The 15,828-nt window shown below is 45.2% G+C and overlaps 1 protein-coding gene across 1 annotated transcript in view; it reads right to left on the bottom strand.

The window, feature by feature from the left end:
• Nucleotides 1-15,828, bottom strand: part of nipbla (NIPBL cohesin loading factor a) — a 46,832-nt gene that overhangs the window by 16,512 nt on the left and 14,492 nt on the right. Inside the window, exons 23-27 of the mRNA XM_055918692.1 lie at nt 14,725-14,807; nt 14,450-14,585; nt 1,899-2,042; nt 1,654-1,740; nt 1,288-1,514 (exon numbers count right to left, since the gene is read on the bottom strand). Coding sequence (XP_055774667.1) covers nt 1,288-1,514; nt 1,654-1,740; nt 1,899-2,042; nt 14,450-14,585; nt 14,725-14,807 — 677 coding nt within the window. The remainder of the gene's footprint in view (nt 1-1,287; nt 1,515-1,653; nt 1,741-1,898; nt 2,043-14,449; nt 14,586-14,724; nt 14,808-15,828) is intronic.

Genomic DNA, 15,828 nt, shown 5'->3' with positions numbered 1-15,828 from the left:
ACAGCAGCTCAGGAGCTACGCTGAGATGACAAGCCAGCTAAACCACACAGCTGGTCACACCTGCTTCCACTTCCTCCTGTTGTACTTACAAACAAACACGTGACTGGCTCAACTGTTGTGATTGAACTACGGTAAGATCATTGAAACAGAGTATGTGGAGCGGAGTAGAGCTGGAGAGTCGGCATTCTCCCCTGCAGCGCTCACTTCACGAGCTCAGGACATGCCTGACACAGCGTGCACTGTCATTGTAGCAAAGTATTTATCAACTAAAACGTTTTGCTCATTTTTGTGCCATTATCAATACTATAGGCCATAACTGATGTTGGCCCAATATGCCTGGCATATTCCCACGTTCAAGGAGCTTTCCGTTTTGATTGGGTTATTTTGCCTAAAAACCTTTAGTCCTAACTATAAATAAATAAAACAACGCTGCATCCCTGCCCAGCCTGGAAGAGTGGCCCGAAGGGTGTTAATCATCCCCAGTGGCTCTGCAAGTGTGGAGAGGATATTCTCTACTGCTGGCCAGCTCTCCAGGCACCATCACATGAGCCTGAAGACAGACGTGGTTCTAAAAATTAATTCAGAGCCTGTGTGCATAATTTATAGACTATAATGATTGAATACAAAAAAAATGTTAAAATGTCGCATGCTTTATGTCCCTACCAGAATATTGTGTCACACTGGCAAATGCTTCAATGTATTTCTTTGTATGTTATAGCCTTGAAATAATACAGCCTAAATCATTCAGGCTCGCTGTCTGGCTCCTGAACTATTTACAGTATTTATATGCTGTTTAAAAGGACATGTAGCCTATTTGAAATGATATGCGCTTCTTACATTCACCTTTTCATGTTTTTTATTCAAATACTTTTCATTCAAATCATATGGTTTGGATTCAAAACAAAAATGGTAGGTCCAGGTAGTCACAACAATAGATGGTGTTGGTTAAATTGGGATTTTAATGAATGGAGTGAATATGGAGCAGCAGTTTATTTTCTTGTGAGCGTGGTTAGCGGAGGGGTTGGAAAGGACGTGGCACGCGATGACCGGGATTTCCAACCACACAACTCCGCTCAAATACTCTCAATGTAAGATAATGTGACAGGAGAACTGAAGACCTGAAGATTTATCTCCTAACATATTTCACTAGTTGACTGCAGGTTAACTTAAAAAGTATACAAATAGTCAAATGTATTGAAAAAGAAATAGTTTCAATAGTACTGACTGTAGTAAAAAAACTATTTCCAAATACCTCGGGACAGACAGACATAGACAGACGTGCAGTACCTCAGGGTAGTGAAATGGGAGGGGACCGTCTTTATGATCTTGCGGAGGAACTTCTTGCGCGCCTCGGCCCGCTGCATGACCTCCCCAATGGTCTCGATGTCCTTGGCATGGTGGCCAGGGCCGTCCGACGAGTCCTCTTCCCGGTCCCGTTTCTGGCTCTTCATGGTCTTCTCTGTCTCTATGGTGGTGTCGCGGAACCACTGCGCTATGTAGAACTTCCTGGCAAACTGGCAAAGGCAAAGTACACAGTTAGTAGAAGGAAATCTCTAATTAATATATTATTTGTTAAGCATCTTTTCATTCCAAAAATAATCTCAAAGTTGATCAAATAACAAGATTGAGCGTAGTGGTGTAACACAAACTGACCAATAGTGAAGGGTCGGTCTCTGTGTTCTCCTCCATGTAGTCCAGAAGGGCTTTCTGCAGTTGCTGGGTCTCGTCGTCACCTTGGGTCTGCGTGGGAAAAGGAAAAATGTAAATGTTCCACCCCTTCTGCGCCTCTGTTCTCCCCCCCGCTTCCCCACTCTGCCATTCTATATGGTTGGCCGCCTTCAAGTCGTGTCCACCTCTGAATGCAGCATCTGAGAAACAGCAGTCATGTTGTTCCCTACCTCTTTCAGGATGCGGTCAATGGATCGCTGGTCCATCTTGCTGGTGACGGCATCTTTGCGCAGGCGAGCGGCCACCGTGCCTAGATAGTCCAGGGAGGCAACCCTCAGGGTCATCTCCGTCTGCTTGTTACTAAACTGGTGCACCTGTGAGTGAGTGAGTGAGTGAGAGAGAGAAGGGTACAGAGAGGGATGCAGGAAGGGAGAGAGAGAGAAGGGCGTGAGGAGCGGAAGGGATGGAGGGAGAGCGAGGTGGTGGGTCAAGGCCTCCTCCTCCTCTGAGGTAGATGCACCAAGCAGAACAGTAGACAGTTGGACTAGTATAGTAGTATTACTGTGTTTGTAATTACTGCCTTTCGACAGGGAAAGTAGAGTGAATACTCCAAGAACAACAAATAGGATTCTGCCCGGCGAATCCAGCAACATTGTAAATATGGAATGACCTATGGTAGATGTAAAGTTAATGTTTTAAGTATCACTGTATGTCTGTTATTACGGTGCCATCACTCTTATTAGTGCGCCTGCACAAGAGTCTCGTTGTAGATGAACCTGGCCTGAGTGCAATGGCGACCGTGTATAGTGCTAATACGGTGGAGTTAACGTTGTTAAACTGGAACCTTGTCGTTGTGTCATTTTGAATTAACAGTGTAGTTATTAACCATCCTCTGCTACCAATGTGGCACCTCGCTTCGACGAGAAGAGGTCCTAAAAAAAGTTGGGGAAATGAACTTGGAATCTGGACAATGGTTAGTAATCTGGACATTAAAAGGCAAGCAGTATTGTGGTGGTATTATCGTTCGAAGGAAGAGCAAGATACAGTACTGGAAATATCCATTGAGGATTGGAACAAGGATGACGGTATGAGAACTTTGATTAGAACACTGGATTCGGTGTGTCTTAAAGAAGAGAAAGAGAATGAGACATTCAAACTTTTGACAGTGTTACTAAAGACATTTTGGTTGCGTTGACGGACTACATATTTGATTTAGAACAGATGTACAATAGGATGCTCAAGTACGAGATGGTTCTCCCGGATGCAATGTTAGCTTTCAAGTTACTAGATACTGCCTGTCTGTATGGTAGGGAGAAACAGTTGGCTTTGACTGCTTGTACTGTGCTGACTTTTGCGTCAATTTAGTCGGGCACTACATTTCTGGTGAAAAGACGTCTGTCGCGCCGATAACAGATGGAATGCAAGTGAGTGACACTGAGCAGCAGAGAAAAGGCTCCAAAAAGTCATTCAAGACAACCAGACGAGGGCGCCATTGCCCGGCACAAATATGGAAGGAGATCAAAATGTGCTAATTGTCAAAGCACTTACCATTGTGTTGAAGACTGTCCTCATAAAACATGAACAAGTTTAAACTAACAGAGGAAAATGTAAACAGAGATAGAGCAGTGTAACATTACACTGTTTTCAAACCAATCTGCTTCTGATACAGAGATCTTTATATTTGAATAGTTAGGATCTGCTGTGATTGACACTGCATGTAAAAACACAGTTTGTGGTGCAAAATGGCTGGACAGCTATGTCAGTTAACTAAATATGAAAGACGTACAAAATGATTGACACACCAAGCAACAGAGTTTTCAAATTTGGAGATGGGAGAATAGTCAATTCTACCAAGAGAGTCAAGACACTAAGAGTCACATTGAAACAGAGGGGGTCCTTACAGATATCCCCTATTAAGTAGGGTTGCACATTTTGGGGAATATTCAGGAGGTGGAAATATTCCTTGGGAATTAACGGGAATATGGGAATTAACGGAAATATATGCAAATTCATATTAATACCATTAAAATCTAATTTTATTAGTCACATGCGCCGAATACAAAAGGTGTAGACCTTACAGTGAAATGGTTACTTATGAGCCCCTAAACCAAAAATGCAGTTACCCACCAAAAAACTGATAAGAATAAGAGATAAAAGTAACAAGTAATTAAAGAGCAGCAGTAAAATAACAATAGCGAGACTATATACAGGGGGGTACAGAGTCAATGTGCGGGGGCACCGGTTAGTTGAGGAGTATGTACATGTAGGTAGACTTATTAAAGTGACTATGCATAGATGACAACAGAGAGTAGAAATGGTGTAAAGAGGGGATGAGGGGGGGGAACTGCAAATAGTCTGGGTAGCCATTTGACTTGATGTTCAGGAGTCTTATGACTTGGGGGTAGAAGCTGTTTAGAAGCCTCTTAGACCTAGACTTGGCGCTCCGATACCGGGCGGTGCAGAGAGAACAGTCTATGACTAGGGTGGCTGGAGTCTGACAATTTTCAGGGCCTTCCTCGGACACCGCCTGGTATAGAGGTCTTGGATGACAGGAAGCTTGGCCCCAGTGATGTACTGGGCCGTACACACTACCCTCTGTAGTGCCTTGCGGTCAGAGGCCGAGCAGTTGCCACACCAGGCAGTTATGCAACCAGTCAGGATGCTCTCGATGGTGCAGCCGTAGAACCTTTTGAGGATCTGAGAAACCATGCCAAATCTTCTCCGTCTCCTCCTTTTGTCGTGCCCTCTTCATGACTGTGTTGGTGTGCTTGGACCATGTTAGTTTGTTGGTGATGTGGATGCCAAGGAACTTGATGCTCTCAACCTGCTCCACTACAGCCCCGTTGATGAGAATGGGGGCGTGCTCGGTCATCTTTTTCCTGTAGTCCACAATCATCTCCTTTGTCTTGATCACGTTGAGGGAGAGGTTGTTGTCCGGGCACCACACGGCCAGGTCTCTGACCTCCTCCCTATAGGCTCTCGTCGTTGATCAGGCCTACCACTGGTGTGTCATCGGCAATATAATGATGGTGTTGGAGTCGTGCCTGGCCGTGCAGTCATGAGTGAACATGGAGTACAGGAGGGGACTGAGCATGCATCCCTGAGGGGCCCCTGTGTTGAGGACCAGCGTGGCGGATGTGTTGTTACCTACCCTCACCACATGGGGGCGGCCCATCAGGAAGTCCAGGATCCAGTTGCAGAGGGAGGTGTTTAGTCCCAGGGTCTTCAGCTTATTGATGAGTTTTAAGGGCCCTATGGTGTTGAACACTGAGCTGTAGTCAATGAATAGCATTCTCACATAGGTGTTCCTTTTGTCCAGGTGGGAAAGGGCAGAGTGGAGTGCAATAGGGACTGCATCATTTGTGGATCTGTTGGGGCGGTATGCAAATTGGAGTGGGTCTAGGGTTTATGGGATAATGGTGTTGCTGTGAGCCATGACCAGCCTTTCGAAGCACTTCATGGATACAGACGTGAGTGCTATAGGGTGGTAGTCATTTAGGCAGGTTACCTTAGTGTTCTTGGGCACAGGCACTATGGTGGTCTGCTTAAAACATGCTGGGTTTACAGACTCGGACAGGGAGAGGATGAAAATGTCAGTGAAGACACGTGCTAGTTGGTCAGCGCATGCACGCAGTACACGTCCTGGTAATCCGTCTGGCCCTGCGGCCATGTGAATGTTGACCTGTCTAAAGGTCTTACTCACATCGGCTGCGGAGAGTGTGATCACACAGTCTTCCAAAACAGCTGGTGCTCTCATGCATGTTTCAATGTTATTTGCCCCGAAGCTAGCATAGAAGTAGTTTAGCTCGTCTGGTAGGCTCGTGTCACTGGGCAGCTCTCGGCTGTGCTTCCCTTTGTAGTATGTAATGGTTTGCAAGCCCTGCCACATCCGACGAGCTTTCAGAGCCAGTGCAGTACAACTAGATCTTAGTCCTGTATTGACGCTTTGCTTGTTTGATGGTTCGTCGAAGGGCATAGCGGGATTTCTTATAAGCTTCCGGATTAGAGTCCCGCTCCTTGAAAGTGGCAGCTCTAGCCTTTAGCTCAGTGTGGATGCTGCTTGTAAATCATGGCTTCTGGTTGGGGTATGTACGTACGGTCACTGTGGGGACGACGTCGTCGATGCACTTATTGATGAAGCCAATGACCGATGTGGTGTACTCCTCAATGCCATCGGAGGAATCCTGAAACATATTCCAATCTGGGCTAGCAAAACAGTCCTGTAGCTTAGCATCTGCATCATCTGACCACTTTTTTATTGATCTTGTCACTGGTGCTTCCTGCTTTAATTTTTGCTTGTAAATAGGAATCAGGAGGATAGAATTACGGTCATATTTGCCAAATGGAGGGCGAGGGAGAGCTTTGTATGCATCTCTGTGTGTGGAGTATAGGTGGTCCAGAGTTTTCTTCCCTCTGGTTGTACATTTAACATGTTGATAGAAATTTGGTAAAACGGATTTAAGTTTCCCTGCATTAATGTAGGTGTTTTTTTGCATTGGATAAATTTACCTTATGATATGAGGACAGAAACATAAACCTTTTACCTTACAAGTAGATATGATTGCAAATTAAATCCTTCCAATAGATTATTTTTTTAAACAAATTTAACTATAATTAAACTAGTTGACTCTTCACATAGGATGATTTCACTGAACAAAAGGGAATATAGAATGATCCCCAATGATCCATCGCATCTCCCAAAAATGTAAAATGATAGTCTAGAAACTAAAGCTTTGGTCTTCTCCCTGGACATTCACAAATGTCCACTTCTTGAACATCAGACTCTGGAAGTGTACTTCGCCAGACTGCCAAGAACCTTGCCCTCATCCAGGCCAAGGTGGCGAGACATGGTAGTGATGACACCATAGGCCTTGTTGATCTCTGCACCAGACAGGATGCTCTTGCCAGCATACTTGGGGTCCAACATGTACGCTGTGGCATGAATGGGCTTCAGGCAGAAGTCTTTATGGTTTTTGATGCATTTCAGAACTGCGGTTTCCTCTACTTGGAGCAACAGTGAAGTGGGCAGGGCAGTACAGATTTCTCCTCTTACATCTGCAAGCAGAGTCTGAACATCAGACAGGATGGCATTGTCTCCCTCAATCCATGCAATGGCTACTGCTATAGATTTCAGGAATTTCAGGCTGCTTACCACTCTCTCCCAAAATACATCATCCAGGAGGATCCTCTTGATGGGGCTGTCCATATCGGAAGGCTGTGATATGGCCATTTCTTGGAGAGACTACTTCCCCTCCAGGAGACTGTCAAACATGATGACAACACCACTTAGTTTTTAGTGCCATGATGTCCTTGAGGAGCAGATTCAATGCATGAGCAGCACAGCCAATAGGTGTGATGTGAGGGTAGGACTCCTCCACTTTAGACCAAGCAGCCTTCATGTTTTCAGCTTTTTCTGTCACCAGTGCAAATACCTTCTGTGGTCTAAGGTCATTTATGACTGCATTCAGCTCATCTGCAATGTAGAGACCAGTATGTCTGTGGTCCCTTGAGTCTGTGCTCTTGCAGAATACTGGTTGAGGGGTGGAGATGTAGTTAATTATTCCTTGCCCATGAACATTCGACCACCCATCAGAGATGATTGCAATACAGTCTGCTTTCTCTATGATTTGCTTGACCTTCACTTGAACTCGAACTATGCATCCAGCAAATGAGTAGATGTCTGGTTGGAGGGGTGTATGCTGGGCGAAGAACATTCAGAAATGTCTTCCAATACACATTGCCTGTGACCATCAGAGGTGAACCAGTTGCATACACAGGTCGAGCAAGAGATGACTACGTTCCTCCATTGAGTCAAAAAAACTTCAGATTCCAGGAGGACCATGAGCTGTTGCTATCGATAAGGTGTCTAATTCATCATTTTCACCTCGAATAGAAGTAGAGGGACTTTAGTCAGAGGTTGCTGGTCGTGAGCGCTGAGGGAACTTTATGCACTTGGCCAGATGATTCTGCATCTTTGTTGCATTCTTCACATATGATTTGGCACAGTATTTGCAAATGTAGAAGGAATTGCTGTGTACATTAGCTGCAGTGAAATATATCCACACATCAGATAGTGCTCGTGGCATTTTCCTGTATGGATGAGAAGAAAATTAGTAAAAAAACAACAAATACAATTCCATGTACAGATAAATAGTTAGTTACAACTAAACAACTCCTTTGTAAGATAAATGTTTTAAAATGAAACATGTATGGAAACAGGTGAATTAACACTCCTCAGCAGTCTCAAGCAAGCTAAACCCCACATGGTAGCGAAAACTAACTAGCAGAAATTGTTAAGAAATTATTTGAACAGACTTTGCTGTAGGCTACTATTTACTAGTTAACAAAAATTCATGTCATATAAAATACACTGCTCAAAAAAATAAAGGGAACACTTAAACAACACAATGTAACTCCAAGTCAATCACACGTCTGTGAAATCAAACTGTCCACTTAGGAAGCAACACTGATTGACAATAAATTTCACATGCTGTTGTGCAAATGGAATAGACAAAAGGTGGAATTTATAGGCAATTAGCAAGACACCCCCCAAAACAGGAGTGATTCTGCAGGTGGTGACCACAGACAGCTTCTCAGTTCCTATGCTTCCTGGCTGATGTTTTGGTCACTTTTGAATGCTGGCGGTGCTCTCACTCTAGTGGTAGCATGAGACGGAGTCTACAACCCACACAAGTGGCTCAGGTAGTGCAGTTCATCCAGGATGGCACATCAATGCGAACTGTGGCAAAAAGGTTTGCTGTGTCTGTCAGCGTAGTGTCCAGAGCATGCAGGCGCTACCAGGAGACAGGCCAGTACATCAGGAGACGTGGAGGAGGCCGTAGGAGGGCAACAACCCAGCAGCAGGACCGCTACCTCCGCCTTCCGCTACCTCCAGCAGGCCACAAATGTGCATGTGTCTGCTCAAACGGTCAGAAACAGACTCCATGAGGGTGGTATGAGGGCTCGACATCCACAGGTGGGGGTTGTGCTTACAGCCCAACACCGTGCAGGACGTTTGGCATTTGCCAGAGAACACCAAGATTGGCAAATTCGCCACTGGCGCCCTGTGCTCTTCACAGATGAAAGCAGGTTCACACTGAGCACATGAGCAAGTGACAGACGTGACAGAGTCTGGAGACGCCGTGGAGAACGTTCTGCTGCCTGCAACATCCTCCAGCATGACCGGTTTGGCGATGGGTCAGTCATGGTGTGGGGTGGCATTTCTTTGTGGGGCCGCACAGCCCTCCATGTGCTCGCCAGAGGTAGCCTGACTGCCATTAGGTACCGAGATGAGATCCTCAGACCCCTTGTGAGACCATATGCTGACACATGCACATTTGTGATCTGCTGGAGGTCATTTTGCAGGGCTCTGGCAGTGGACCTCCTTGCACTAAGGCGGAGGTACCGGTCCTGCTGCTGGGTTGTTGCCCTCCTATGGCCTCCTCCACGTCTCCTGATGTACTTGCCTCTCTCCTGGTAGCGCCTGCATGCTCTGGACACTACGCTGACAGACACAGAAAACCTTTTTTCCACAGTTCGCATTGATGTGCCATCCACTACCTGAGCCACTTGTGTGGGTTGTAGACTCCGTCTCATGCTACCACTAGAGTGAGAGCACCGCCAGCATTCAAAAGGGACCAAAACATCAGCCAGGATGCATAGGAACTGAGAAGTGGTCTGTGGTCACCACCTGCAGAATCACTCCTGTTTTGGGGGGTGTCTTGCTAATTGCCTATAAATTCCACCTTTTGTCTATTCCATTTGCACAACAGCATGTGAAATTTATTGTCAATCAGTGTTGCTTCCTAAGTGGACAGTTTGATTTCACAGAAGTGTGATTGACTTGGAGTTACATTGTGTTGTTTAAGTGTTCCCTTTATTTTTTTGAGCAGTGTATATTCACCCCAACCAGTATTGTAATGAAAACTTACCAAAAAGCATGTAGTCTTTGGCTCAGTGTAGTAGTGTGGGCTCAAAAGCATCTCATTAGTGTGAAAGATCTTGAGAATCAGCTGTACATGTGATGAAAGAATGCATTGTGCATGCAGAGTGTTGCAATTCCATTGAATTGGGGATAGTTTAACCAAAATATGCCACAAGAACTAGAATTGCCTTGTGTATCCCACAAAAAAGGTTCACTGTTATAAGGTAACGTTTTGATGAATTTATGCAAAATTCCCCAAATTCCCAGGCTTAACTTCCCATGGAAAAATTCCGGAAATGTACAGGAAAGTTTCCGACCCTTTGCAACCCTCCTATTAAGTTAAGCTTCCCGCAAGAAGGCAGGTGCTGTACTAGACACATAAAATGAACAGGCAGTGATGTTTAAACAACCAGTGACCCTTTAACTTACTATCTCTCAGGCCACTATTGTGTAAACATTTTAGACAAAGACATCACAGAGAGTCCATGTAAAAATGAGATTCTGACAGACACAGAACATGAATACAAAAGAAAAACATAAAAAAATATTGTTAACTTCAAACAGATTGGACATGCTACAGTTGACTTCAGAAAATCAATCAGCAGTTCTGGGAATAATGATGAGAGTATTTCCATTCTACGGCAAATGATTAACAGTTGTGAGACATGTCAGAAATACAGCAAACCTAAGCCCAGATCAGCTGTTGCTTTGTCACCGGCTTCCAAGTACAATGAAACAGTGGCTGTAGATCCACATGAGCTAGGACCAAGTGTGTGGCATCATCACATAATCCACCACTTCACACATTTCAGTGCTGGAAGCATTGTGAATATAAAGAAACTCAGTGACATCATCAAGCACTTCATTTCACTCCTGGATAAGTGTGCATGGCCCACCCCAGAAATTGTACTGTGACAAAGGAGGAGATCCAATAATAATAATGAAAGAGAAATATCTGAGAAATTCAATATGGAAGTCAAGACAACTGCTGCATACAGTCCATGAAGCAATGGACTTATGCAGAGACAAACACTCAAGAGATTATGCTGAAAGTGAAGCAAGACAATGGATGTGACTGGAAAACAGCCCTAGATTGGGCTTTGATGGCAAAAAACTCAATGCACAATGTTCATAGTTACAGCCCATAGCAACTAGTGTTGGGCAGAACCCTAACCTTCCCTCTGTACTGGTTGACAAGCCACCAGCACTAGAAGGGACCAGTGTGAGTGCATGGGACAGCACCTTTCAGCACTACATGCAGCATGAAAAGCGTTCACAGAAGCAGAGTGTTCAGAGATAATTCGCAGGGCTCTGCATAAACAGCTTCAACCCACCGATGAGAAGTACGAGACTGGAAACTAAGTGTACTACAAACGAGTTTGACTGTCAAGAGTGGAAAAGGACCGGGAGTAGTCATTGGCCAAAATAATGTGGTGATATTTGTGAGGCACCATTATCAGATTGCATCACTCAAGATTGAGGAAAGTAAATGATGATCAACAAGATGGAGGAAATGTTGCTGAGAATCAGCCTCCTAATGAAAATGACAAAAAGGACACATTAACAGACAAAAACCTACCGGATGTCCCATCCAAGGATATGAACACAAACTGACACAGGAAATGGAGCAGAGACCTTCAACCATGACACAGGTAATAGTGTTGAGCGTTCAAATGAGGAAAACATTCAAAAACAGCCACATGTGTTAAGACAACATGGTTGTTCCAATCTGAAAACTGGACAAACTTGAATACATGGACAGAGAAAGTGGTATTCCACATACAGCAACCGTCATTGGCCAAGCAGGAAAAGCTAAAGGAAAACACCAGAACTGATACAACTTGCAGTACTCTGAACCAACTACACTTCCTGGTACAACAGGGTCAGCTGACCTGTCACTTGTAGATCTCAGAATTCAACCAATGGAAAATCGAGAAAAACAGAATGACATTCAAAATGATGATGTACTTGAAACAAAGGACATGTCATTTGACTCAGCTAAACTAGAGCTCAGTAATTGGAGGAAAGATTTAGTGTTTGAGGAAGTCAAAGACATTGGCCAAAAATGTGAGAGGAGCTGGCTACTAAACAACTCCCAAAGATTGCACCCGACATTCACCTCAGAATCACTCAGATTGCTGCGGACAGTGATCTGCCAGAAAAAAAATGGAAACTTCATCCATTGACATCAAATCTGCATTTTTGCAGGGAACAGAGCTGTCAAGGGACATTCACATCCGACCTCCGCCTAAAGCTAAGAGCAAAGGAACTGTAGAATAGTGTGGAGTGCAGTTTATACATATGAGATTAGTAATGCTAGATACGGAAACATTATTCAAGTGGCTAGTGATCCATTTCTAAAAAAGTGGCCAGTGATTCCTAATCCATGTCTATAGGCGGCCGCCTCTGATGTGCTAGTGATGGCTGTTTAGCAGTCTGATGGCCTTGAGATGGACCAAGAGAAGCTGTTTTTCAGTCTCAGCTTTGATGCACCTGTACTAACCTCACCTTCTGGTTGATAGCGGGGTGAACAGGCAGTGGCTCCGGTGGTTAATGTCCTTGATGATCTTTTTGGCCTTCCTATGGCATCAGGTGCTGTAGGTGTCCAGGAGGGTGGGAAGTTTGCCCCTAGACCGCACCACCCTCTGGAGAGCTTTGCGGTTGTGGGCAGAGCAGTTGTTGAACCAGGCGGTGATACAGCACGACAGGATGCCCTCAATTGTGCATCTATAAAGGTTTGTGAGGGTTTTAGGTGTTAAGCCACATTTATTCCGCCTCCTGAGGTTGAAGAGCCACCTGAGGATCAAGAGGCGCTGTTGCGCCTTCACCACACTGTCTGTGTGGGTGGAACATTTCAGTTTGTCAGTGATGTGTACTCCGAGGAACTTGAAGCTTTTCACCTTCTCCACTGCGGTCCCATCGATGTGGATGGGGGGGTGCTCCCTCTGCGGTTTCCTGAAGTCCACGATCATCTCTTGTTTTGCTGACATTGACTGGGAGGTTATTTTCCTGACACCACACTCCCAGAGCCCTCTCCTCCTCCTTGTAGGCTGTCCTGTTGTTGTTGGTAATCAAGCCTACCACTGTTGTGTCATCAGCAAACTTGATGATTGAGTAGGAGGTGTGCTTGGCCACGCAGTCATGGGTGAACAGGGAGTACAGGAGGGGGCTGAGGGCGCACCCTTGTGGGGCCCCAGTGTTCATGATCAGCAAAGAGGTGGTGTCGTTTCCTACATTCACCACCCAGGGGCGACCCGTCAGGAAGTCCAGGAACCAGTTGCACAGGGCAGGGTTCAGATCCAGGGCCTCGAGCTTGATGATGAGCTTGGAGGGAACTATGGTGTTGAATGCTGAGCTGTATTCCTCTTGTCCAGATGGGACAGGGCAGTGTGCAGTTTGGTGGCGATTGCATCGTCTGTGGCTCTATTGGGGCGGTAAGCAAATTTAATTGTATCTAGGGTGGCAGGTAAGGTGGAAGTGATATGATCCTTGACTAGTCTCTCAAAGCACTTCCTTATGACATAGCTTTCTTAGGTACAGAGACAATGGTGGCCATCTTGAAGCATGTGGGGACAACAGACTGGGGAAGGGAGATTGAATATATCTGTAAACACACCAGCCAGCTGGTCTGTGCATGCTCTGAGGACGCGGCAAGGGATACCATCTGGGCCGGCAGCCTTGCGAGGGTTAACCTGCTTAAATGTCTTACTCACATCGGCCACGGAAAACGAGAGCCCACAGTCCTTGATAGCGGGCCACGTCGGTGACGCTGTATTATCCTCAAAGCGAGCGAAGGTGTTGAACATGTCCGGCAGCAAGACTGTGTCCGCAGCGTGGCCGGTTTTCCTTTTCTAACCCGTGATTGTCTGTAGACCCTGCCACATACGTCTCGTGTCTGAGCCGTTGAACTGGGACTCAACTTTGTTCCTATACCGACTTTTAGCCTGCTGGATTGCTTTGCGGAGGGAATAACTACACTGTTTGTATTCTTCCATATTCCCAGTCTTCTAGCCATGGTTAAATGCGGTGGTTCGCGCTTTCAGTTTTGCGTGAATGCTCCCATCTATCCACGGTTTCTGGTTGGGGTAGGTTTTAATAGTCACAGTGGGTACAAGATATCCTATGCTCTTCCTGATATACCGATACGGTGAATGAGTTTGTGTCAATATTACTTTCTGAAGTTACTCTGAACATATCCCAGTCCGTGTGATCAAAACAATCTTGAAATTGTGGATTCCGATTGTTCAGACCAGGGTTGAATAGTCCGTACCACGGGTGCTTCCTGTTTGAGTTTCTGCCAATAGGAGGGGAGGACCCAGATGGAATCGTGGTCCGATTTTCCGTATGGAGGGCGGGGGAGGGTCTTATATGCATTCTGGAAGGTAGTATAGCAATGGTCGCGCGTTTTAGCAGGGCGAGTACAACAATCAATATGTTTTCGTCAAATTTGCTTTGTTAAAATCCCCAGCTACAATATAAACTGATGTGGCTATTATTGACGAAAATTCTCTCGGGTAGCTTGAGAAATACAAATAAAAACTGTCACACAACCCACCTGTAATGGGTAACGTAAATAATACTTGGAACCTTTAAATATTTTGCTGAAGTTTAATTTGTCTTTAAAGTAAAGTGGGAGATTGTTAAGTTCATGTTTTAAGTATCACTATATTTGTGTTATTACGGTGCAATCACTCTTATTAGTGCGCCTGCACAAGAGTCTCGTTGTAGATTAACCTGGCTTGAGTGCAATGGCGACCATGTATAGTGCTAATACGGTGGAGTTAACGTTGTTAAACTGGAACCTTGTCGTTGTGTCATTTTGAGTTAACAGTAGACAGGCAACCAGCCAGGACTCACCAGCAGTCTGCCTAACAGGCTCAACAGTAGCTCGGCAGCGGGCCACTCTGGCTTGTTGACCGTGGAGAGCAGGTCCTGGACAAAGTTCTCAAACAGAGGCCTGTAGTCCTCCTCGCTCCCCTGCTTACTGCCACACCTGGCCACGACAAAACACAGAAAGAGAAAGAAGAGGGAGAGGCGCTGTTAGGTGGACATTACACTAACCACAGCCGATGTGGTCATGAGGAGATACCAACAAAGAGGGCAAACTGTCTGGAGATGAAAGACAATCTTACTTTTTGAGGAACACCGAGAGGAAGTTCTGGGCTGTCCTCATGGCCGTCTCGTAGTTGTTGGTGATCAGCAAGTCCTGATCTACCTAGAACAAATCAAACATTTATGGAAGATTGTTAAAATAAGGATGCTCTTCACTAGGAAAGTCAGTTTTGAGATTCTTAGTTTCAAAAATATATCTGTGACCATAGAGTTGGAGAGGGTACAGGCGTGGCCAAAAGTTCTGAAAATGACACAAATACTAATTTCCACAAAGTTTGCTGCTTCAGTGTCTTTAGATATTTTTGTTAGATGTTACTATGGAATACTGAAATATAATTACAAGCATTTCATAAATGTCAAAGGCTTTTATTGACAATTAACATGAAGTTGATGCAAAGTGTCAATATTTGCAGTGTTGACCCTTCTTTTTCAAGACCTCTGCAACCCACCCAGGCATGCTGTCAATTAACTTCTGGGCCACATCCTGACTGATGGCAGCCCTTTGTTGCATAATCAATGCTTGGAGTTTGTCAGAATTTGTGGGGTTTTGTTTGTCCACCCGCCACTTGAGAATTGACCGCAAGTTCTCATGGGATTAAGGTCTGGGGAGTTTCCTGGCCATGGACCCAAAATATCGATGTTTTGTTCCCTGAGACACTTAGTTATCATGGTAAGGTGCTCCATCATGCTGGAAAAGGCATTGTTCGTCACCAAACTGTTCCTGGATGGTTGGGAGAAGTTGCTCTCGGAGGATGTGTTGGTACCATTCTTTATTCATGACTGTGTTCTTAGGCAAAATTGTGAGTTAGCCCACTCCCTTGACTGAGAAGCAACCCCACACATGGTCTCAGGATGCTTTACTGTTGGCATGACACAGGACTGATGGTAGCGCTCACCTTGTCTTCTCCGGACAATCTTTTTCCGGATGCCCCAAACAATCGTAAAGGGGATTTCATCAGAAAAAATGACTTTACCACAGTCCTCAGCAGTCCGATCCCTGTACCTTTTGCATAATATCAGTCTGTCCCTGATGTTTTTCCTAGAGAGAAGTGGCTTCTTTGCTGCCCTTCTTGACACCAGGCCATCCTCCAAAAGTCTTTGCCTCACTGTGCGTGCAGATGCAC

Source organism: Salvelinus fontinalis, chromosome 4 (assembly GCF_029448725.1).
Source record: "Salvelinus fontinalis isolate EN_2023a chromosome 4, ASM2944872v1, whole genome shotgun sequence".
NCBI lineage: Eukaryota > Metazoa > Chordata > Actinopteri > Salmoniformes > Salmonidae > Salvelinus > Salvelinus fontinalis.
The sequence above is the reverse complement of the archived record's forward strand: the minus strand, read 5'-3'. Positions and strand labels throughout refer to the sequence as shown.